The following is a 25309-nucleotide window of genomic DNA, read 5'->3' on the forward strand; positions in this document are numbered from 1 at the left end:
CTTCCTCTGTGCTAATTCTCACTGTTACCATGGTAACGGGTAGCACCTCTCCATCTTTATTTATTTTTTTAGTTTCAACAAAATCTTGTGCAGCATCGACGGACAGGAACTTTTTTTTTATTAATTCTCTTAAAGGGGCGGTCCAACTTCTGTTGGCATCTTCAGAAAGTTTTTTTTTTGTTTGACGTCTTGGACTCATCAAGCACACAAAGATTTGGAAAACGGTTCAGTTTGTTTCTCCAGCTACCAAGATCTGAGTTTACTCTACGATTAGGAGCAGAATTTGGGACGTTAATCTGGGATGTGTTGTAAAAAACAAGCGTTTTTACTACAATTTTTAACAGTTTTAGAGTCTTACCGAGTTAACAAACATTAATTTTGTAATTTTTAGATTAGAAATAGTTTATTCCAAGCAATCAAGAAAAAATAATTAATGTGCAACTCAATCAATCATCACAAATGTACTTCCATAAACAGGATAAATAGACATTTAGTGATCTTATATAATCCCATCCCGGCTCTTCCTTGCTCACAAATTCCAGATTTAATCACCTAATTTCTAATAAATAGTCTTAAAAATTTTTCTTTAAGGTGTTTTTTAGGGGATTTTACTCATGATGGAGGACATATGGAAAGAAAGTTAAGCTTAAAGTGACATTTCTCTCTTTAATCAAATCAGGAATTGGGAGCCGACGAGTAAATGCAGTTTGTAAAAGATCCTATTTGTTTGTAGAAAGTACTATTGTCACTTGTGGACAAATAAATCCATGAACGTCTTCGTTTTCCTCGTCTCAACTGGAATCTGGACATAAACTGTGCTAATGCTAGCTTGGAGATGTGTAAGCTAGCGAGAGAGTAAACACGATGGATGACGGGCTCACTCCGACCCAACAGTCGGAGGGGAATTTAGCAACTTTAGCCGGACATTTCCTAAACTTTAGGAAACCCTTTGAAAAGTGACATTTTAGAAGCTTTTCAGAGCTTTTTAAATCTGAATAAACTGTAACTGTTTGGTGTGCAAGATGAACTTCAAACGGGACAGAGAACGTTTTATTGTTTTATTTTTTCACGTCAACATTAACAAGTGTTCAAATCGTGTATCTACACCCGTTTACCTCCGGAGGAAAAGCCGTAGATGCAGTTTTGTTCCTCTGTGAATCAGCTGATCACAATAGCAGTTACAGTATGTTTAAGAGGAAAAGGTTGAAACGGGGGTTCTGGTCCCAGTCGATGACGTTGTTTTATGGAGCGCCAGGTTTTTTTTCTTTGTGTCCAGATTCTCTTGGGAATTTCTCCTGCCACTGTCCAGAAACTATGTCCTAGAAAACAACACGTTTTTTTTTTTTTTTTATTATTTTGGCTAAAAAACAATATAATTCACAGACCTCTAGAACAGATACGCTGTAATAAGTGAAATGTTGGATGAATTCACAAAAGCTTTGTTACATTTAAATGATTAGTTTTTGTTGAATATATTTTTAAATCCTCGATATTTTACTGTGATGAAATCTAATTATTTTTAATTTAATTGATCAATTTTTTTCACTTTTTACAGTGTAGATTAAGATCACAGTGGGACTCTAACGAATTGTTTACCACAGGAGTGTCAAAACCCAAAACACACGTCAGGTCGCGGGCCGAACAGGAGAAACATTTATTAAACACTCTAAAACTACATTTGTAAAACTTTAAAACAGTAACTTTTTAACATAAATATGAATAAAAATAGGGAGGAATATTATTCCATAATAAATCAACATAAACTTTAAATAAATGTCAAAATTTTACTCTCCATAAAAATATATTTTGTCAAAATTATACAAGTTAGACATAAATTAAATGTTAAAATATCTTTACTTTTACACCATTTTTATATGAAAAATTACACTTGCAAATAATGCAAAACATTTTGATTTCCAAAAAAATATATCCTGTTAAAAGAACAAAAAACAAATCCTGGAAATAAAAGATGACGGTAAAATAAAATGATCTGGAGGGCCGGATCCGGCCCCTGGGCCTTTACTTTGACACATGTGGCTTTTATGTAAATAAATATGTCATTTTTTTTCCTATCGATCGATTATAGAAATGATTATTGAAGGAGGGGTTGAACCTGAAGGACGTGCGGCTCATGACTCATTAATGTCGGGAAGCAGAATTCCAATCGGATCTGCCATTCTCCAGTGACCTGAGGGTTTTATGAATGGGCCAAACGGAGACCTCCCATTGGCTGTGATTGGGCAGCCAATCGGGGAGCGGCAGAATGAGCCGATCCGAGGTCAGACCCCCGGGTTGGAGGTGTGTGTGTGTGTGTGAGCCGCTGACCCACTTGGTCGCCGGTCTATACATATCTGTGGGAAACGCATGCAGACAATCAGCCTGGTTAAAATTAGCAGTCAGGGCCACCTGTCTGCTTCTCACAAAGACGGAAACATCAGAGGGGAGGGGGGGGGCATTGATCACTCTGCTGCCCCCCCTCGCCCCCCGGACTGCGACACAGGGAGAGATTGTTAGCCTTGAGGATGGCAGTGGGGGGGTTTGGTCACATACCGCTCTGCTGGAGCGCTGCCAGATCTCCCAGAGGTGGAACTGCAGACGGTCGGCCGCTCCAGCGTTCGAGCCCCATTAAACACACTGTGTGTGTTGTTAATGGGAGGGGGGGGGGTCGAGGAGGAAATGATGAATGAAAGCTGAACAATTGCACATCCATTCTGCCGCTCGCTCCCGTCTTCCTCTCAGAAACGCCGTCGCCGCGCTGCAGCGGCGGCTTCCTGCCTTTGTTGTCAGAACAGGAAGCTCCCGTCTTCTTTAATTGGGGCCGGCGCTAAAACGACCCCGCTGGTTTCCTCGAGTCACACGTGGAAAAGTGTCGATTTAGATCCGACTTCGGCTGCTCTGACTCCAGCTCTAACCTCTGCTCTCGTCTGTGTTTCCAGGACCAGCGTGGAGGTCGACCTGTGATGGAAACGTCCTCCGGTTGGACGCCAGGCTCGGCGCAGCGGCGAGGGACGCCGAAAGGCTCCAGAGGAGGAACCCGTCTTGTTTTTGCAGCAGCATGTAACTTGATTTTTGTCTAAACGGCTCCGGTTCTGAAAAGCTAACCCATAAACCACGACGGGACGCCTTTATCTTCTCGGCCCCGCTGAGTTCTCCAGCTCCAAACCGCCACGAGACGCCTGGAAATACTACAAATACAACCAACAAAAAACCTAGAATTGAGTCGATTCATAGCAAAAATGTTTATTTTGTCTTTTATTAAAGCTGACAAATATTCCCATACCATGATACTGCTGCCACCAAGCCTCAACATGTAAAGTTAGCTTTGCAACCTTTAAAAATTGACTAAAACTAACAAATTAATTCGCTTTCACGCATAAAAAACAACCAAAAACCAGAACTAAATCACTGAAAAACTCATGCAATCTTTCAGATGCCCACTTGGAGGCGCCGTTGCCCCAAAATCCGTCTGCATTTATGCATATGTGGCTCTGCAGACGAGGTTCAGGTGAGCTTTCAAACCTGCCCAACCGATCCAAAACCTCTGCTGCCCAACCTGAACCGGTCCGAACCGGCTAAACCCGCTTTTGTGTTGATTTAATCACATTTGAGCAAAAGAAAATTCCACTTTTTACTACTAAAACACAATTCAACCTTTAATTTTAAATCATTAAGATTCATTTTCATAACTCCTCGTTATATTCTAACAAATTCATTAAAAAATCCTTCCAGATCTCAATCCTAATCCCAGAATAACAGTTAGCTGGTAGCTACTTAATTGCATGCTCTAGGTTTTAGTTTTTAAAACATTTTGTTAAATAAAAACAAAATCCTTGAAGTTTTAATCCTGATCCCAGATAAGTGACCCTTACTTGTTGGCCAATTAATTGCAGGATTTTACTTTAGTTTAGATAAATAAATAAAATAAAAAATCCTTCAAGATCTTAATCTTAATGCCATAATATTGACCTTCACCTGTTAGATAATTATTTGAATGCTCTAAATTTCAGTTTTTAAAACATTTTGTTGAAGATGGTTAAAAATCCCTCAAGATCTCAGTCCTAATCCCAGATTATTGACTCTTATCCATTAGATTATTATTTGCATACTTTACTTTTAAGGTCATTGAGAAACATTTTATTTAATAAAATTAAAAATCCTTCAAAATCTCAATCCTAATCCCAGATTATAAACCCTCCATCTGTAAAATAGTTGAACTAAAATGTTTCTATTACTTTTGCATGCACTATGTTTCAGTTTTTTTTAACATTTAACATATCTGAATTTAAATGAGTTTCTGAAGAGGTGCATTGTGGGAAAAATACCCCTCAAATCAACCTACAGGGTGATGAAATCAGGCGCTTGTTAAAAAGCTGAATTTCCAGCTTCATGAAGCGGCGTGTCACCATGGTAACTATCCTGAAATTAGTGCACGATTTTTACCAGACAGTCATGACCTCGTGATTTAAGAAATATCTTATTTTTTTTACATTTTTTTGTTGTTCTGTATTTTTAATCCAGCAGCAGTTTAAAGGCGTTTGGAACGCCTTCTCCCTAACAGTTTAAGGAAAGAGAGCCATCAGTTTCATCATCCTTCACTTGCACTTTTTTTGTTTTTTTCTTTGCAAAGTTTCAAAGAAAGTCCTCAGAGTGGGGGGTCCGTCTCTCTCTCTCTCTCTCTCTCTCTCTCTCGTCTCCATCCTCACCTGGGATGAGTGTGAAAGTGGTTTATTAACCTGCAGAGAACTTTTTCACACTCGCTGCCACACAGGAAATTGGCAGCTTGTTTGTTCTTTGAGACCAAAGGACCAAAATGTTCCATCACCGTCAGAGACTTTGTCTTGTAGCGTTTGTGTTTGCTGCCGCCGTGATGACGCCCATGAATCCGTCTGGGTGCCCGGCGGCTGCTCAGTAGTCAGTGTAGATCCTGTGGGGCTGACAGCAGCTACATCTGGCTACTGGGTCTCCGCCGGCAGCCCCAATTTGTCCCGATTTTCTCCATTTTTACCAGCAGGTGGCGCTCCTGCGTCCATGGCGAGTTCTGGACCTGGCATACAGTGTAGTATTCTGTGTGCGTCCGTCTACAGCTACATTGTCTGCTGGGTTTCAGGCCTCCACTCAAGCCTCCACTCAAGAAAAATGTCTTGAATCGTTTGACAACTTTGTGTTTATTGACTCATAAAACATTCTTCAAACAATAAAACGATTTTAAATGTCCGTTTCTGTACAATGCTTGCTAAGCAATTTTATTTATATATAGAAAATGTAAGAGGAGTCGTTTTAAAATGACAGAACTCCTTCAAATTTAATGGCAGGTACTCTGGAAAAAAATAACAGCATTCCATCGACAAATATTTTCAAGCAATAAATATGCATTTTATAAATAGTGTAAATTTACATCGAGATTAGAAACAACAAAACAAAAAAAAAATCACAAACTTAATTCCATAAGTCTATGTGCAACCCATTTTCTTTGTGACTTGGCTAGTAATTTTTTTAAAACTTTTTCTTTATTCTAACAAAAACACCATAGCTTTGAAAAAAACAAAAGCCGTTAAAAAGGAACAAAAAGAGGGGAAAAAAAAGAAGAAAATCACGCAAAATCTTCACATTACACTTTTTGGGGGAGGGCTTAGCTCCTAAAATTACCATCTATTATAGTGAAAACAAAAACAGGCGAGTGCTCTGTAGGGAAAAATAGAAGATTTCTGGAGGGGGGAGGGGGGGTAAAAGTCCTGTTACCAGAATAGAAAAGGACAGCGGGGGAGGGGCGTCAAGTCAGTAGTCGTTTTACGGGTGGTGTTGCCAGTTGTGACAGTTAACAAGTATCTACAAAACATTTTTATCACACTTTAAAGACCCCCCCCCGTCCCAAACACATTTGATTAAGTCCTCCTTTAAAACAGGGCCGAACCATTGTCTATAGAGGAGGGGGAGGAAGAGTTCTGTTGTCGAGCCAGGTGGCGCCTCCTTCTGGACGGCCACGGCGCTTCAAACAGGTTGCATAGACAGACGCGCTCGGCCGCCTCGGCCTCCAGCCGTCGCTATGGAGACCAGCCATATATAGGGAGGAGGGGTGGCGGCGGCGAGGTGGGGTGGCGGCGGCGAGGAGACGGCGGCGGCTTTCCTGAATATCAGAAATGGTCCGTTCGTGGGGGATGTTCAGGTGATCTCTCAGGTAAAATCTCAGTTCGTGGGGGTGGGGGCTCTGTGGCTCCAGAGCAGAAGGCGACGGGAGAGCCGCCTAATGTCAAGATGAAGTCGAGTGAAGAGGGGGGGCCTGCAGGAGAGAAGATGACAGGCGGGGGTCAGGCGGGGTGGTGGAGTGCAGACAGTATGTGAAGACGGTAAACCTGAGGTGTTCTCCACTAATGAAAGGATGTTGACGAAAGGAAAGGCTTGAAAAGACAATCTGAAACGTGTCCAAAGTCTACAAGAACGGTGTTCATACTGGACTGTTACTACCAATGAGATGCATCAGCCGTTTTACTGTTCCAAGATACGTAAAGAGCGACGCCATGTTGGAATGGTATAAAAATAATGAAACACGGCTTAGCAGAACCAGTAAAATGACCATAAAATTCCAAATTTTGGTCCCGTTCTACAAGTGGATCCCAACCAGCCTCTATCAGAAGGACTGGTCCGTCCACCGGACAGGGATTCAGCGCCGATGGACTCTCCCCCTTTTCACTACTGAGGTAATCCTAGTTAGTTTATTTTTCTCCACTTAGTAATCTGATTACCAGCAGGTCATCTGGTCTGATCTGAGGTCTAACACACATACAAATACCACGATCATCCTCCATAAAACGAAAAAGATCGGTCGTCCTGCCAGAAAACGTGGAAATAGTGCGAGGTCTGAAGCTTTGAATAGACTACAAGATCAGCCTAAACGTTCACTATTTAGAGTAAACTCACTCAGATCTAGTTAAAATATTTTCTAGAAGTTCTCCTTTATCAGCTGACAGCAATAATTTACTAGTGAAAAGTCATATTCTTGTGTTTCCAGATCTATTTGTTCAATTGTAACAAGCAGCAAACAGACATCTATACCATTCCAATATGGCGTCCAACTTTATGTACGCAACAAGCTAGCATGTCATCTCCAGTGATAAATAACTCACTGGTTGCTACCATACTAGCGGAGGGGTGGGCAAACTGCAGCCCGTTAAACTATTTCATCTGGACCGCCAAATGGGAATAAACTAGTGCCGGGCGCTATGGAAAAAACCTTATATCACGATAACAATTATTTAATATCACAATACCGACATATGTCCCGATATAAAACAATAAAGTATATTTTCAGTTATAAAAAGTTTTACTTTGAAATCAGGAAGCTTCACTGACACTTTATTTGAAAGATTTGTTTACTTGACAGCAAGGCCGCCTATTCGGGTTTGTTTTGGTTCATAAATTAAAATCCAACATTATACTGTATTTCAGAGCAATCAAACTGAAAATTGAATACAAATATTTCACGACGTCTATTTGTTCTGATGGTGAGAATGTAGATAGTCTATTAAAAAAATTAATTTAAACACGTTTTTTTTTTTTTTTTGCAAAGATTGTTCAACCGCAATGTATTGTGGACTATTTGCTAATGTAGTGACCATTGATGTATACTAGTTTTCGCAAAGACTTCTGGGTAATTTCTAGGGCACTGGATTTTGGAATTGTAGAAAATAGTAAACGCACTATATAGTGAGTAATGAAGGAATTCGGGCATAGACTAAGTAAAACAGGGATAGGCAAGTCCAGGCCTCGAGGCCCGCAGTCTCTGTATGATTCCCAGATATCGATTACCTGGTTCAGGTGTATCCAGCCAATTGGAACATGCCAGAGCAGGGGATGTTGGAAAGGCCTGGAGTTGCCTATCGCTGATGTAATCTAACTGACGGTTGTGAGACAGACCTCTAACAAAACGCAACAAACCAGGGTAAATTCTGGGTCAGACCACGACTTCTCCTTTAGTCTACAAAAAGGTAACTGGAACCTTGAGGAACAAACGGGGTTTTTGAGGAACACAATATGGCACCCACATTTGCTGAAACCGGAGCGGGATGCCTCTGACTCCCAACATCCACAGAGCTTAATCCGAGTCAGCTGTTACGTGGACTGTAGCAGGAGGAGCGGCTCGCTGTTTCGCCGCAGACCCGAGGACTTACTAATGTGAACTGGTCGTAGACCTGCATGAGGTCCTCCATCCTGTACTGCTCTAGCACCACGAAGTCGTCCAGCGTGGCGCTGCCTTTCCTGGCGCAGTCCTGGCAGTGGACCACGTACGGCTTCTTGGACAGGAGCTCGCGGCGCACAAACAGCAGGTTGAAGACTTCCACCTGCAGAACGACGTCAAAAGTAAAACCCGCGGTGAGAAGCCCAGAGATGCTGCCACTTCATCCAGGTTCTACCCAAAAAGACGAAGAAGAGCTGAAAGAAACGTCTTCAGACTGACCTCACAGATGGTGCAGTAGTGGGCCGGCTCGTCCCTCGTTCTCGGCCTCAGGACGGTTTCCTTGCCGGCGGCCGCCAAGGCCTCCTTCACCCACTGGCACTGCTTTAGAGTCCGCAGCAGGCAGTACCTGCCGGAGACAGACCTTCAGTCAACGCTCGCTCCAACCCTCTGCGGGAAGCCACACCCGCCACCACTCACTTGATCATCTCAAACAGCTTGTGGTCGGACACTTTAATGTTGCGGGCCATGTTCCAGGAGAGGTGCACCATGGGAACCATAGACTTGACGCTCTGGAGCTTGTTCCACTCGTAGCGCTCCACTGCAAGCTTGTACTGGTGGGCTGCAAGAAGACGGGAGATCACGAAGAGGAACTTTTTATCTAAAGGTGACCAATAATCCCAGCCGTACCGATGAGAGGCCCGACGTTCCAAGCGATGTTGTTGCACCAGCCGATGGCCTGCACCCAGTGGATGGTGCCCGTGTTGAGCCACACCAAGTCACCGGGTCGCTGGATGAAGCGGTAAACCGGCACGTCCGCTTCATACAAGTCTTCCAGGTTGGGCCACCAGGAACCCATCAAGAAGTTGATGTTATTCCTGCCGAGAACAAAGAAACGGCGATGAGGACTCAGAAGAAGATGACCCCAACTGACATCAGACGCACAGCCAGCCTACTTTTCGCAGAAGTTGCTCATCACTCCCCAGTACGGCTCCGGCACCGCAAACCACTCGCAGTCGCCGGGCCCGATGTTGATGTTGACGGCACAGAAGTTGTTGTGCTCTTGGTGGCCGGGGATCCTGCTGCCGGGCACCTTCATGTAGAGCTGGACTGTGTTCATCCCCAGGATGGTGTGGCCCACGTGGCTGAGCAGGTTCCCGGCAGACACAACCCGAGCGAAAGCCGGCAGTTTACTGAGTTCCTGCAGCTGCTGCTTCCACCTGTCAGAGAGAACGCCGTCACTCGTCTGTCATAGCGATCCTGGAGGATCACCGAGCATTTGAGGAAAAAACTCACTTCCGTTCGTCCGATACGTCGATGTTGGTTCCAAACTTGATGTATTTCAAGGGCCCTCTTCTTTTTCGAGCAGCACTTCAAGACAAAAACAGAGTTAGATTCCTCTACCTCCAGCATTCTTACAAATACGAATGTTGTTATCAAGTACCTCTCTGCCGATGCTGGCTCTGTGTCTGAAGGTTCCTTTAGTGCTTTCTTCTCGTTCTCCTCCTACAAACACAGCAATCAGTGAACCTGTCACTCAGATACGAACCTCTCTGAACCCCGGACACCTCGACTCACCCTCAGGGATTCCTGAAAAGACGTGGCCTGGTACTGAGCGTATTTGGCGATGGTGGTGTGGGAGCGGGCACTTTCACAGCGCCACATCTTCTTCGTGCCCGTCGGATCCCAGTTCTCATCGGCGGGCTGTGAGAGCTGAGTCCAGACCTCCACCAGGTGCTCCGGGTTGGCCTCGACCAACGTCTTGGTCGAAAACAGACCCAGATCTGTGGAGGAGGAGTTACAGCTCAAAGGAAAGGTTTTCACTACCATCAGAGAGACAAAACTAAACCAAACATCTACCCAGCTTGAGAGCTCCAGCCAGGCCTCGGATGACGGTGACGGGGTTGGAGGGGTTTGTGCAGAACTGATGTAGTGGGGGGAAGAAAGCGTCCCTCTTGTTCTCCAGCTGTCACAGTCAGCAGAGTTAACAGACATTAGGCAAGAATGCCAAAACCACCAACAGGGCTGATGCTAGTCCTGACGTATATTCTACTACCAAGGCCATGTATACAGTACTATTGGTGCCGACATTTACGGTACTAATGGTTCTGACGTACAAGGTACTACCAGTGTTGACGTATTGAGTGCTACCGGTATTAACGTATAAGGTATTACCTGTATTGATACAGAAGGCACTACCGGTATCGATGCATAAGTTCCTACTCGTTCTGACGCATAGGGTACTACCAGTATCTACGCATAAGGTGCAACCGGTATCGAAACATAAGGTACTACTGGTATTGACACATAAGGTACTACTGGTATCAACAAATAAGGTACTACTGCTATTGACACAAAAGGTACTACCAGTATCGATACAGAAGGTGGTACCAGTATTGAAGTATACGGTACTACTGCTATCAACGTATACAGTACTGCCAACTTATAAAGTTCAACTGGTACAAGGTACTACAAGTACAAGGACTACTGTCGGATAAAGTACTACCAGTATGACACATATATGTACTGGGAGTACAATATACAAATCCAATTCCATTACTTTGTTTCTGACATGACAATCACATACAATCAAATCAGTTTTGTCATACAATTTTAGCCAATCATGTGACCTTTTTAAGCGATGGTGGGCAGGCTCATATAACACGGAGGGTAATGGTGGGCGGAGCTTAAGTCAGAATGCAGAAGGCAAAGCGAGATGATAGATTCTGATCCGGCAAACTGAAATGACGTGTTTTTATTTGTGAAAACAGATGCAGTCCAGACTGTCAGAATGAAATAAAGCCTCTTAGGCACATTCAACCTTTACTATGTGCTTTCTCACACCTAAATTCAAAGTCTTTCTCATTTTTGAAGCACCAGTTCGAGCACCGTTAAGGCACAAGAACTGTTTCAGTGGTACTGGCTTCAGATAAAACGCATTTGGTACCCATCCCTAGCAGACATCAGAGGACGACCATTAGCCTGATCTTCATCTGTACTCACATAGATGCTGGGGGTCGGAGGGTTGAGCTTGTCTTTAGGCAGGACCGGTGAGGGAGGGGGTGGCAGCCTGGGAGGAGGGCACTTATCGAGGAGGATGCTGCTGTTTGAAAGCCCGTTCTTCCCCAGGTTTCTGCATGAACGCCAGAAAGACAAACAGCGTTGAAAACTGAATGACATTTCAGAGGGGGGAGGAAATGTGTTCAGATCAACCAAATCTGCACGGCAACAAGGCGGCCCAGTGGCCTTCAGTGTTGTTGACGGTTACATAATCGCTTCACTGTTCTGCACTGGCGCTGTAGTTCCACCGGGGGGAGACATTCCACCAGAAAATACACTCCTTACAGGATTAAAAAAACCCCACACATTTGTAAACTGATGTTTTTATAACTATGAGGCAACATTATTAGTCTATATCATAAAAAATAAATTAAAAAATATGTGAGAATCCACTATTTGAAAATCCCAATCTATGATCTTTTAATTTGAAGGAGCTAAGAATAAAAAAAGTTTTTTTTTGTAATCTACAGCAAAAATGTTTAGTCATAGTTCTGCCAATAAACAGATAAAACCATCGACTAAAATCTAAACATCTGACTTCTTCGACTTTAGTAGCGCTCTGAATTTTTGTCCGCTCATGCCACAGAATCTGCTCCAGTGCATTGTGGGCCAGCAGAGCCTCACCTGCAGGCCTTCAGCACGTCTGTGGAGCTGGGATAGATGGAGATGGAGGACGACGCCGACGAGGAGCCGTGTATGTGTGGAGGTGTTGCTTTGAAGCAGGTGGAGGCAGGTGGATCGGCCTTCAGGGGGCTCTGGGAGTCCTCGGAGATGCCCCCCTTGCCGTTGCCGTTGACGGCGGGCGCGGTGGGCGTGGCGCTGGACGGACTGTGGCCGCCGGTCTGGTTGTGCTCTGAGGATTTAGGCGATGGCGTGGCTGTGGACATGGCGGAGATGGGCGAGGAGGCGGCCGAGCTGCCCTGTGCGTGGGGGGTGGAGGGCAGAACGGCTGGGTGGATGTTGTTGACTTTCTTGTGGGGCTCCGTCGGCGTGGTCGCGGTTCCTTCCGACGGGCCCTCCTTCTCTTCGGGGCCCTTTCCCCCCGCCAGCAGGGCAGAGAGCCTGGGATTGTCTGCGCTAAGGCTCGGCTTGTCACCGCCTTCTGCCGCCTTGTCGGCGTCCCCCGAGAGGATGTGATTGGCTACACCGTCCGCCGGTACCACCGCGCCGTCAGCAGGTGGTACCGTCGCTTTGCCCTCGGAGCTTCCGTTACCGAGGGGCGGGGCCGCGGTGACAAGAGTGGCTGTGGTGTTGTCGTCTTTGGTAGCACCAGGTCCTGCACCACCTGAGGTAGAGGAGTGGGGGACGGAGGGCGGGGAGGGGAGGTGGTTGTGAGGCGGCTGCCGCGGCGAGGGGGCATTGGTCGAATGCCCAACCTGATTGTTGGGGTTAACAGAGGTGGAGGAGTTGGGTGTCTGGAGGTGGGTCTCCTCGCTGTTTGAGCCTGTGGCCGGTGGGACACACCCCTTCTGAAGCCCCTGCAGGAAAGAGAGCGTCTGTGAGGTCAAAGACCGACAGCCGTTCTTCATGGGATTGCCTAAACAGAGAGGATTCTCACCTGAGAGGAGTTTAGGTGAAGAGCCGGGCGCGGCGCGGTGTCCTGTGTTTGCGTGCTTGTGCAGGTGTGAGGTAGCAGGGCTGCGCTGCCGCCAGTGGCGGCTTGCAGGTAAGGCACGTCTCCGTTGGGTCCTGCGGCCGCGGGCCCCAGCTGATTATTACTCCCACCCTCACCCACAGAGTCCGAGTGCGCCCCAGAGCCCACCGGCCCGTTTGACAGCGGTTGGGGAGGGCAGGGGGGCCGGTGGGGTAGGTGGAACCGTGTAGGGTGGAGGCTGGGGTTGGGGGAAGGGAGCGAGTTGATGGTGGGGCCGTTGGGAAGGGAGGGGCGCACCTGTCCTCCAGAGGCATTCTGTCTCATCTGAAGAATAAAAGAACCGGAAAAAGTCTTTAGGAAGTGTTTATGAAGTTCAACGGATACAGAAAAATGAAAAGTATTGAATCCTCATCAGAGCTGTCACCGGCAACACATGGTCTTTGAACTATTGTAGCCCTTCAGTGCAATAATGCAATTCCATTGATTACGAAATGAAGAAATATGCAAGACTGAAAAATCTTTACTGCAGTAAACTAAAGCCGCTTTGAGGATGTGTTGCAGATCAGGACAAAGCTACTTTACCTTAAACACACCAACTTGCAACACTTGACTAATGTAAGGTTTGCTCTGTGCCATTATGCAGCACTTTACTAGTACTAGTGTAAGGTTAACTTTGCACAGTTAACACTCTCAGTCAGCTCTTTACAAATGTAAGGTCAGCTTTGCACGGAAAATGCAACACCTTACTAATACTAGGGTAAGGTTAGCTTAATACTAGTGTAAGGTTAGCTTTGCGCTGTTAAGCAACACTTTACTAATACAAGTGTAAGGTTAGCTTTGTGTCGACATGCAACACCTTACTAATACTAGAGTAAGGTTAGCTTTGCGCTGTTATGCAACACTTTACTAATACTAGAGTAAGGTTAGCTTTGCGCCAACATGCAACACTTCACTAATGCCAATAGAAAGTTAGCTTTGCGCTGTTATACAACACTTCACTAATACTAGTGTAGGGTTAGCTTTGCACTAACATGCAAAAAGTAAGGTCGGCTTTGTGCCATTATGCGACACCTCACTAATACCAATGGAAGGTTAGCTTTGTGCCGTTATGCAACACTTTGTAATAACGGCCAGTACTGTCCCAGATGTAGCACTGGACCTAAACCAATACCAGACACAATACTGGACCCCAACCAGTACCAGACGGGGTACCAGCCGTGAACCGGGACACCCAGGACTAATACTAATGTGAGGTTAAGACAACAAGTGTCCAGTACGAAGGAAGTGTAGGTAGATCACATGCCATCAAAAATGCATATTTTTAAAAAATAGAGACATATTTTCTTAAACAGCCCAATGTCGTTAGGTACGTCATTTGATTGGTGTGTTTCCACTAAACTAAGGGTTGAACTCCACTAGCAGCTATAGAGTTTTTCTTTGTCTTAAACTTCAGAGTTGTGGGCGTCAAGTGTCAGATTCTTATCCATAGATGTAGCTGCTAATGTGCAGTATTTTTTCTTGACTGTTTCAAAGTCAGTCACTCAAAAAGGACCTTGAACAGAACGTACACAGAATGTTTCTGTTGTCTCCGTTGACATGACAACTACAAACACAAACACACAGGTCCAATTCAACAAGTTGCTGAAGGAAAAATGACAGGGCTACTTTTATTCATGGTGTAATCTCCCATATTCATATAGATTTGTCAATTTAATTGAATAAAATAGCCTGTTTCACACAAAAATCTGCTTTTCTTAATAAGACTGTGTATTTAATTACATAAATAAATAATCGTGGTTTCTGCTGAAGCTCTATCACAGATATTCCTGCCCGGCTTTGAGTCTGAGTCTAGAGGTTTTCTCGTTCACACTCCGACTGCGATCAGGTTTTACCTGCTGCATCATGGCGAGCTGAGCCTCCAGCTGCTCCAGCATCTGCAGCTGTGGAGGTTTCAGGTTGGCCCTGTTTGTCCTCAGCTGTTCCAGCATCTGCAGTTCCACAGTAGAATTAAAAAATCTGCGTTTGCTGAGACGGCACGCTGCGGCGTTAAAGGACAAAAAACAGACCTGTAACTTCTGAGGGGAGAGGTTCCAGTTGGGTGCTGGCTGCTGTGCTGGGTTGCTCCCCCAGGAGTCGCTCTGAGGAGAACACTGAAGTTCAGGAAAATAATCAACCATGTAGGGAGACGACACATTCTCATTCCCAAGTCGACACATATTGATGTTTGGACTCCTTCACGTCACTTTTTCACATTTCGGGTGTCCCCAACTTGTCGTTCTTTGACGTCTTGTTTGTTTGTAAAATCACGGGTCCACAACCCTTGGGGCACGGTACCGGACGCGGACTGGTCCTCAGGACGCGTACAGTACCAAAACCCAGACTGGTACCCTAACCCAATACCAGACATGGTACGGGGTTTAGAACTAGACACGTCCCGAGGACCAGTCTGAGTCTGGTACAGGTACTGGACTCGTCCCAAGGATCCCTTCGCGTCTGGTACTTTGTCTGGTTCTGGTTGGAGTCAGTACTGCGTCTGATATCAGTTGGGGGTCCGCTATCACATCCGCGTCCGGTACCCAAACCGGTACCGGTCCCCAACTTTACCCCAACCCCAGATGGACCCCAACTGGTACCAGACGCAGACTGGTCCTTGGGATGAGTCCGATACTGGTTTTGGTACCAGTACCAGACTGGTTCTCGTGACGCATCTGGTACTGTTACCAGACACGTCTCGATAACTAGTCTGTGTCTGGTACTCGAGTTCAGTAAAGGTGTCCAAACCCGGAACCGGTACCTGACAGTTTGGGCTTTAACGCCGGGTTTCCATCTGGTACCGTTGGCCAAACCCGGTACCTTAACCCAGTACCTGACAGTTAGGGTTTAACGCCGAGTAACCCCTGGCATTAAACCACAAACTGTCAGGTACTGGGTTAGGGTACCGGACGCCGATGCGATAGCGGATCCCCAACCGATATCAGACGCAGTGCTGACCCCAACCAGTACCAGACACAGTACTGGACGCGAACCAGGCCCTGACACAAACCGGTACTGGTACTGGACCGGTTCCGGATGGCGGTCCATAGATTGAGGAACCGTGATTTAAGGAGAACAGCCAGCACGAATTGGGTCACCCAAAACAAAATTTTTGACGCGGAGGGTTCCTTAACCAAACGTCGATATGTAACGAGTCTGGAGAGAAGAGACTTCCCACATCAGGGTTTACCTTGCTGGGCCCAGAAGCTCTCCTCCTCTTAGCTGGACAGGACTGGTCCTCTGTTTGGCCCAGAGAGCCCACATGAGGGGGCAGAGACTGACCCGAGGCCCCGCCCTCTGCACTGTGATTAGGCTTACAAGCCTGGAAGGGGGGGGGCGGAAAGATAGCAGGCAAAAAAGCAAAGGAATATCAAGAAATGAAAGGATGGAGATGGAAGGGGATGCAGGAAAGAAGAGAGAATGGGGGTGAAAGAGCGGAAAAAAACAATAATTTCATGAAGAAGAAGAGTGGCGGAAAGTGGAAGAAAGAGAGGGAAAAAAAGGAGAGCAACGCTGTGATTCTGTTTTGTGAACACAGTCAAGGCCGTCTGTGCAGAGAGAAACGTCACCACAGCTGCAGCATCGCTGCAGCCTCTCCTATCAGACGATACAACAACAAACTGCGGCGATTCAACCTTCAAAGCTAAAGTTCTCCAGAGTCCTGTGAGCTGGATGCGACCGCTGACTCAAACCGACCTGATTGTGCTCTGCGGCGTCGGTAAAGCTTTTACCGAAGCGACATTTCTTTAGGTCAAAGTCACATCTGGCCCACAGAAAAACGGCTGCAACGCTACGACAACACAGAGAGCAGATTCTACTGCGTGATGGGCGTGACTGGATGTAGACGATGGAGGCTGCTGGGGGGGGTCTGTGAGCGGCTGCGAGGACTCTAGGGTCAGCTACTGAAGTGGGAGGAGGACGGACGGAGGAAAGGGGGAGGGGCTTCACAGCGGCGCGGCCTCACCGATCACACAGGCCCACAAGTTTGACATTTCTAGAAGTTTAACCCTCTAAAGGAAAGGAAAAGGTGACTCCTTAAAGAGCAGCTCTCGTGATGGGTTTCAGGCTCCTTTCAACTCTATTTTTTAGTTTTTCCGCTTGTTTGGGGCAATTTGGGGCTCAATTTACCTCAATGCACTGAGCTATAGCCACGCCCACATCCCTGTTTCAATCTTCCTTTGTCCAGATTTGGGTCTAGACTAAAACAGTTTGGGTGTCTGGTTTGTTTTCACACTACACTTTTGAGGGTGGACTAAACTGGCTGAGAGGAAGAACAAAACATGGCTACACCATTTTGTATTTTTCCGATTATAAATTGTTTTTTGCGTAGTTTGGTAGTGGCTACTAAACAATAATGGTATCTATTCTATTGTCATTTGCCTTTCACGATATTCATGGTCTTGTATTTTGTGTTCTCTTAAGGGGTCCAGATGACCCAAGCCTTAAATTGACATGATATCCAAATGTGGATGAAGGTGAAAAGGATTTCATGTCTGCCATGGACACCAATGAAGATAAAAAAAAATTAAAGGATTGAAAAAAAGGTCAGCTGACCAGATGACCCCACTCCCAACGTCAACAAACCTAGATATAGCACAAGGGTTAAATAAATTTCTCCCAAAAGTGCGACTTGCATAATTAATTTTTTCTTCGTCATTTTGCATTTTTGTTGGCATACACCGGAGCGACTTCTGGCCTAAGAACTACGGTACAACTGACTTTAACATATCGTGATTGATAAAGTTGGATGGTGCCTTTGAACATTGACTGTATTTGAGAACTAGAGTTCTAGTTGTTGTCCCAACCAATTGAAGCCGATTCGGTCGGTCGCCTTTTTTTATTGCAATACAGACAAGGTAAGTAAGCAGTGATTGGTCCAAGTCGGTCTGAGTCCGTGTTTCTATGGGAACTGCTCTCACCAATCAGGAGTGAGATTGTTGGAAGTTAACAGGAAATCTGTTTTGAACGTTGGATATTGGGGGCCATTAGGCTCCACCTACTTTCATTGAGGTATCTGATTGGTCAGTTTATAACTTTAACTACAGAAAAATATTATAAAAAATTAAAGAAAAGAAAAAAAAGGCATCAGATCAAGAATGATTATTCTGACAAATAGAACTTCTGTAATTTGTTACTTTTAAAATCAATAGTTTTCATCAAAATAAATTCAGTTGAGGGTTTACTTGACTTAAAAAATGAATTTGATAAAGACTAATATTTTTAAAGAAACAAATTACAGAGCTTTTGTTAATTGATTCAATGATTCACGTTTTGAAGTGTACTAGCTGTTAATCTCTCTATAGAAGTCTATGGGATTTGGGTTTCTTTGAACCAGCAGGTACTTCCTGTTAGGAATGCCAGATCCTCCATGGTGATAACTTAAATAATCCATTTGTATTTATTTTTACTGCAAACTAACTTATTTTTTTTTATTTTTTTTTTTTAGGTGGACCAGTTTGTTCTAAGCCTAAAGCAGACGATCCCGGCGAATAACCCAAGACTTTTGGACATTAAAAGGTTTGTGATCAAATGATCGCCACAGCTTTGTGGATCGACCCGGAATACCCTGAGAGTTGCCCTTTAAGTGACCAAACGTTAGGTTGGAGTTTAAGTTGGGCTGCGGTTTGATCGGCTTGAGCTGAGTGTGGCGGGTGAAGCCGGGTGGTTGCTGTGGAGGAAAGGCGGGGGGAGTGCAGGACTGGGTAACACCTGGCCGAATCCTTCCTCATTTCAACTGATGCCATAAACGGGGGACCCAGCGTAGCAGCTGCATTGATAAAGCCCAATAAACAGTTGTGTTGAATCTGGATTAGGATTCCTGGAGGGAAGTTGCTCAAAAGAGGAGGGTGGGAACGAGCTCAAGTGTTACCCGTGTGGGGGAGGAGGTGGGAAGCAGTGCGAGTGTCGACAGGTCTAAGGATGTGCTCGGACAACGGGGAAAGCAGGAGGGGGGAGGAGGGCGGGGTCGGGTGGGGGGTGTGAGTTGCTCTATCTGGTGTCTCACCTGCTGTGGTGCACTGCTCAGGCCTCCCTGCCTGGAGGTTAGCTCAGCTGGGATTGGTAGACTCCATGCCTCCTCAATAAGAGGGAGCATTTTACTTTTACCCTGTAGGCTACTGAGCTGGGGGTTACTCAACTGAGCCTAGGGGAATGGAAAACGATGTGGGAAAAAAACAAAAAAACAACAAAAAAAATAAATAAAAATAAAAGGCAAGGCTGTTTGAAAGAAAATACTGATGACCTCAAAAACAAGGAAATGATCAGCAATGGTAAATAGAGGTTATAAACACAAGAGGAGCTCTGCTGAAACTGGCTCCACAGAACAACCCTGCATCATGTATGAAGCACACAAGGAGGCACTCGAATGACATTTAGCAAGAGTGATCCCAACACAGTAGGAGATCCATTAAAACAAGCTGCTGGGCTTGTCTTAATGCCATGAGGTTATGCCAATGCGGGGTGGAAGGTGACGGTCCTTCATGCACATGGGAAAACAATTTAGATGGGCAACGGAACCAATGGTTTCAGAGGTTGTAGTGTCAATAGAAGCTAAAGGGCAAAGTTACAGCTCATTTCCTCTTCAGAGATACCGTATTTCCTCAAATAGTTGTCTGTTTTACATCCCTGTTTGCACGTTCACACTGGATAAGCAGGAGGGGCTTATTCTTTTTTGTCATCTACTGTTTACTAGCGCTTGTCCACCACTTACAGTCGGAAGAGGCTGGGCCAAATCTCATAAATCTTGCTCCAATCTAGCTCTACTCTGATATATAAAGGACTTGGTGTCAATTCCAGCCAGGCACAACTCACAATTATTAATTTCTCTGTCATGATACATTTTCAAATGTTGGTACATCTGTGAAATAAAAGGGATTGCCATCCATACGTCACTACTAGGAGCGCACGATATGAGGAAAGTTTGCAATGTGCGATATCAGTGATCAATATTGCTATGGTGATATGATTTGACACATGAACAAATTGCAAAACAAAAAATACATAATTTTCTTCTCACTGCAACTATTTTATTGAATAAAAGTCAACATAACTCCATGTCTAGGATGGTCCATCCGGTACTACTCTTCCCGTACCGGACTGCTCAGTGTAAACGAGGCGTAACATAAAAAGACATATCTGATTGGTCAAATGGGTGAGGTAACTATTACTTCAATTGCCGTAAGATTGTTTTAGTATAAAACAATTAGGCCCAATTTGAATTCTCACTTTTCCCTTCCCCTCCATTTGAAAGGGCAGTTAAGTGCAAGTGTGTCCGGGTTTTTTATTTTTTTATTTCGCCCTCCAAGCGGAGGGATACAAAAAGTCCTCCGTCGCGAGGCTAAACCACGTCGCGCTGACAAGCGCTTTTCTTCACATGAGTGCGTTCTGAACCACAGAAGTTTGAATTTAAATGTAAGTAGTGACTTTTTGTTGTAATATGACCTTTTTTAAAGTTAAAAAACGCTTTTGTTATGTATATTCAAGCGCTGGAAGCTCTGCGCTAAAGTTAGCGGACCGGCGATTTTTGATGACATCAGCGAACGAAAGTAATGTCCAAACACTTTTTTTTATAACTCTCCATTTGGAGGGCCAAATGAAGGGCTAGGGAGAACGGAAGAATTTGGATTGGGTCTTAAAGTGGCCAATTATCACAGTTTACGCCATCTTTTGCGATTATGCGTATTGCACGGGCTGATATCGCAATAGCGATATATTTGCGATTTATTGTGCCGGCCTTATTACTACCTAATCAGAGACCCCGATTGATTAAAGTATGACCTGGTTTAACTTTCAACGTGCGTTTAACAGCTGAGTGTTTTGTATGTACAGTATCTCACAAAGGTAAGTACACCCCTTACATTTTTATATCTGCTGAACACTGCCAAAATTAATTTTTGACACATTGAAAAGTGGCCAATGTCCATCTTGTGCAGCAGTGTAAATGTATTTTTCATTCAAAATTACTCGTTATATAAACATTTATAGCTAAATATCTGCAGAAATGTAAGGGGTGTATTCACTTTTGTGAGATACTTTGGAGGTCGTAAACAGTCGTAGCAATTTGCGTAGGGACACGTGAACACGACAGTGTTGAACATGGAACCGTGAAAACTGCTTATTTTTGTGCATAGACTTCGTTAAAAGTTGTCGCTTGAACGTCCGTTGCCGTGGTCGGTGTGAATGTAGCTTCTCTGGAGAGTGGACTAGAGGTCTTGAGCATCATTTGAGAAGGAGGAACGTCGACCATCAAAGGAGACACGTTTTTTACAGCATTTTCTAAAGCTTTACAGCCAAAAACCAGGATACAGTGGAAAAGCCCACTACAATGGTCCCTAGTTTATCACCGGAATTGCATTCCTAAAACTAGTAGCATTCTAGATGTTATAAGGCTGTTAAACTCCACTTTTCTCAGACAGACATGAAGATTTTCACACTTTTCTGTCTTGTTCAAACTCTCAAAGTTCAAACTCTCGTAGAAAAAGAAAAGACTTGTAACTGTGGCAAATGGAACGAAATCTGTACAGGAGACATGACATTGAGGGGATTGATTGGCAATGGGCTACTACCAATCAGGATGCACTGACAAAAAAAAATCAACAAAACGGCGAGACAGAAAAAGGGTGAACCGTGATATTCAGAAAGACAATGTCTGATCAAACAAAAAAAAGCACAACCACATCACTTCCAGCACTAACAAAGCCATAAATCTTTAACCGAACAATCAGAAACTACAATGATGGATCTAGATTCAGTCTAGAGACCACATGGAACATCACAGAAATGTGTTTGGTTTGACCAAAATTTGAGGGAACTGCTGAGAACTAAAGTCCAAAAGCCATGACTACATCATCTGGATTAACAAGAACCTTCATCAACATCGTCCTATAAGACAAGTTCTCTTGACTTGCAGTTGATTTGGCACCGGAACGTAAAGCGGTCAAACAATCAAGTCACAGCAAAAACTCTTGGTGTTGCGTAAATGTTGGGGCCAGAACCCTTTAGAGCACTTCATGTATCCTAGACTTTAACAACTAACCAACTAAGCCAAGGGTGTCAAACTCAATCGCACAAGGGAACAAAATCCAAAACACAACTTAGGTCGCGGGCCGAACAGGATAAACATCTATTGAACACTCTAAAACTACATTTTTAAAACATTAAAACCATAACTTTTTAACATAATTATGAACTAGATATAAAGCATTACCTGCGATAATGCTAGTGTGAATGCTGTAAGATAAATTGACTTTGACACATGTGAACTAAGCCAAGATAATCCTAAGAACAAAGATCCCACACTCGCATTTCTGCAATTTCGGGTCAACTTTTGAGAAACACATCCTCCACCTTAGTTTAGAAGGAGCCCAGAGAGCAACAGTTCAACAGTTCCAAGTTCTTCCAGAAAGCTGCTCTTTCTCTGAAACAGTTTGTATTTGAGGAAATACGATACCAAACTAGAGCAGGACCTTGTGTGCCGTGTCTTAGGAGGACTGATCCTAATTCAGGTTCTCCACCCTGAGGACTAAGTTGGAATAGTGGATCTTCTGTCTAACAGGGATGTTAAGGAACAGGGGGAACATGTTACACTTGAGAAGACACCTCAGGAAAGTCTCAACTTTGACAGCTTGGAAGAGGAAAAGAAGTTCAGGTTTGGGAGGAATTCAGAAAGGGAAGAAGCTGCTGATGCTGAGGGAGCCCATCGTTTGTCTCCTCTTGGACTGCAAGAATTTGTCGACTGATTTTGGGGGGAATTTGTAAAAGCCCGAAAATGTCTCAATTTGTGGTTTAAATTGACTCAGGACTCCATCCCTCTGAAGCAGTATCCATCTCCTTAAATTCCTCTCTCCACCCACCTGGAGACATTTGATGCGGTGGGTTAGCGCGGCGATGTTGGTGCAGCCCTTGCTGCGGGTGGCGTTGATGTAGCACTTGATGGCGTCGTGCGGCTGGTTGCAGGACTCGTACAGTGTGCCCAGGTCCATCCAGGCTGCGGCGTGGCTGTGGTCCAGTTGCACAGCACAGATGTAGGCTTGCAGAGCGTCCATGGGCTGGTTCTGCTGCTGGTACAAAACACTGAACAGAAAGTGGAGATACACCATGACCAATGGGTCGGGTCAGAGGGTACAAGAATTGAATCAGGACCGTCCAACTATGGGTCACGAGATCCACCACCCTCTTTATTTTCTAAGATTCCTGCTCTATTTGCTACTGGACATACAGTTCACTTCACGGTATGACCATCCAAATTGTCTAGAACAGGAGGCTGATCCTAACAGGAGGCTGATCCTAACAGGAGGCTGATCCTCGAGGGCCGGCCTCCTCCTAATTTTCCAGAAATCCTGCCTTATCTGCTGCTGATTACCTGGATCAGGTGTGTTTGGCCAATAAGAATGTAGGACATGTAGGAGACCGGCCCTCGAGGACTGACTTTAGAGACCCCTGGTCTAGAACAAGGGTCCCCAAAGTCCTGGGTCACTTCCTAACAAGCCACATTCTTTGGCGTTTTATTTAATATCTGATTTTTGAAGGAAGTTTTATTTTCTAGAACCGTCAGACTCTGTCCTCCATGATGCATGCGACGTCTGTCTCGGCCACGTCTTAAATTCATCCACTATTCACTTAAAACAACTGCTCCAACCTCTAAATTGAAACCTTAGGGCTAGCAAAGTTAAACAACAAGACAAACGAGTCTGTAAAAATTCTTTGCATGCGAAGAAACAGTAGAAGAGCCTCTGACCTCAAAATAAAATCTGGATTTATTATGAAAGTTTTTAATCATCCAATATTCAGCATAAATTGTAGCAAACAATTTTCCAGTGTTACAAGGACATTGCTAATAAAGTTGCTGTGTATTCATGTTTTTTCTTTTTATTATATTTGGAAAATACCAGCGTTTATGTTGGTTGAACTGTTTTATTTTGTTGTATTGGTTAAACATTAAAAGTCAGACAGAGCTGAGGCTGGTTTCTGGTTTTTAGTGTCCAGTTCGACAGTTAAATGTAAAATAACATTTAGACCACATTGTAATACATGGACTCTAGTCCAAATAAGTTCAAACTGTCTGCAGACGTTTCACAGAGGATGAAGATGAACTTTTCCCTCAAGAAAAAAACAATTGATGGCAAACTGGTCAATAAATGTGGTTATAAATTTGGGTCGTTTCTCCTTCAGAATCTACTGGAATTATCAAGTTAATGGTTGAAACGTTCCAGTAAATCAAAGAACATAAACCATAAGCCAAAGATAAATAATGAGGACCCTAATTAAGGGACTAAGACTTTGAAACCTTTGATTTAAATTCCAGAACAATCACTTTAGCTCTACAGTTTGGCCGAAAAAGGAGATATTTTCAAATACAAGTATGAACAGGAGAATCGTACCCTATAGAGCACCAAGTGTCCGCACTGGCCTCTGATTTGTCTATGGATTGCCGATAGGAGATAAAGGCATCCTGGACCTTCCCGATACTCGAGTAGCACCTGCGGAAGAACACAAACCCGTTGAGGGAAAGCGCAGGAATCCCGCCAAAAACACAGAAGGATCTGTACTCCACACACCTGCCAAGGAAGTACCAGGACTGTCCAGAGTTTGGATCAGCTTCCAGAGATTTCTGCAGACACTGGATGGCATAGCTGTCCCTGCTGGCTTTGTCTCCGAGCTGTTCCACCGTGTGATGCATCCAGCCTGGGACGGTTGTGGGGGGGAGCGGTCAGCGCGGATGCGGCTTCTCTTTGAGGCAAACTACCGGCGGGAACTTACCAAGCTGCTGCAGGGTAGCGGCTTTCACCTGCGGAGGAAGCTCCTCTGTCTGCAGAAGGCTCTCGTAAGCCTCCTTGGAAGCGCGGTATCTCTTCTAAAATCACACAACAGGAAAGAGTTCACCGTCACCCCTCCAGCGGAACGAGAGACCACCGGCATACAAAGGAGGGGAAGTCAGACTTTGCTGTTTCCGTGGCAACCCCCGTCGACGGGCTAATCTCGCATCCCCTCCCGCCCGCGCTCTGATCCCGCCTCGCATCAGCACCTTATTAAAAAACAGGGCTATCCCCGGCATTCTCACGCTCTCCTGTCCTTTCTCTTTTTTTTTCTTTTAATCCAGAGCTTTCAGTAAATCACAACGGAGATTCCCGCCTTTTTACCCTCCAGAGCAAACAGGTAAAAAAAAGGAAAAAAAGAAGAATCACTCACCTGAATCTCATACAAATGAGCGATGTGGAATTGAACTGTAACAAAAAAAGAAGAAGAAACGATGGTTTAAGTCAACACATCGGACAGAACGGTGCCCTATCCGAGTCCGTCCTCCTCCTGAGGATGTGGTTATCAGAGAGTCAAGGTCGTCTGAGTGAGAGGGGAGCATCAGAGCAGAGAGGTGGATGTGCTCCTGGAGGCACCTTCCTTTGTCTGAAGCTCTGCAGTGTCTGATCTCAGCTGCCTGAGTGACTCTCAGCAGATGG

The 25309-nt window shown here is 44.8% G+C and overlaps 1 protein-coding gene and 1 long non-coding RNA gene across 6 annotated transcripts in view; one reads left to right on the forward strand and one right to left on the reverse strand.

Annotated features, from left to right (window-relative positions):
• LOC112160102 overlaps positions 1 to 3285 on the forward strand; it is a 7387-nt gene extending 4102 nt beyond the window's left edge. For both annotated transcript variants that reach the window (XR_004949141.1, XR_002921605.2), the window contains exon 2: positions 2937 to 3285. This is a non-coding gene — a long non-coding RNA (uncharacterized LOC112160102). The remainder of the gene's footprint in view (positions 1 to 2936) is intronic.
• A 1861-nt stretch (positions 3286 to 5146) lies between these two features.
• The window catches only part of LOC112160186 (histone demethylase UTY), a 36862-nt gene continuing 16699 nt past the window's right edge, over positions 5147 to 25309 (reverse strand). Inside the window, exons 8-29 of one of the 4 annotated variants that reach the window (XM_024294587.2) lie at positions 25044 to 25078; positions 24615 to 24708; positions 24413 to 24539; positions 24236 to 24334; positions 22709 to 22928; positions 18862 to 18999; positions 16048 to 16179; positions 14891 to 14974; positions 14717 to 14812; positions 12789 to 13148; positions 11855 to 12708; positions 11174 to 11303; positions 10031 to 10136; positions 9749 to 9954; positions 9615 to 9676; positions 9467 to 9541; positions 9127 to 9390; positions 8861 to 9048; positions 8651 to 8792; positions 8453 to 8579; positions 8166 to 8336; positions 5147 to 6277 (exon numbers count right to left, since the gene is read on the reverse strand). In XM_024294587.2, the coding sequence (XP_024150355.1) occupies positions 6248 to 6277; positions 8166 to 8336; positions 8453 to 8579; positions 8651 to 8792; positions 8861 to 9048; positions 9127 to 9390; positions 9467 to 9541; positions 9615 to 9676; positions 9749 to 9954; positions 10031 to 10136; positions 11174 to 11303; positions 11855 to 12708; positions 12789 to 13148; positions 14717 to 14812; positions 14891 to 14974; positions 16048 to 16179; positions 18862 to 18999; positions 22709 to 22928; positions 24236 to 24334; positions 24413 to 24539; positions 24615 to 24708; positions 25044 to 25078 (3740 nt within the window). In that variant the 3' untranslated portion in view covers positions 5147 to 6247. The remainder of the gene's footprint in view (positions 6278 to 8165; positions 8337 to 8452; positions 8580 to 8650; positions 8793 to 8860; positions 9049 to 9126; positions 9391 to 9466; positions 9542 to 9614; positions 9677 to 9748; positions 9955 to 10030; positions 10137 to 11173; positions 11304 to 11854; positions 12709 to 12788; positions 13149 to 14716; positions 14813 to 14890; positions 14975 to 16047; positions 16180 to 18861; positions 19000 to 22708; positions 22929 to 24235; positions 24335 to 24412; positions 24540 to 24614; positions 24709 to 25043; positions 25079 to 25309) is intronic. The other 3 variants (XM_024294588.2, XM_024294589.2, XM_024294590.2) reach the window with 3 other exon arrangements.

Source organism: Oryzias melastigma, linkage group LG2 (genome assembly GCF_002922805.2).
Source record: "Oryzias melastigma strain HK-1 linkage group LG2, ASM292280v2, whole genome shotgun sequence".
Classification (NCBI taxonomy): Eukaryota; Metazoa; Chordata; class Actinopteri; order Beloniformes; family Adrianichthyidae; genus Oryzias; species Oryzias melastigma.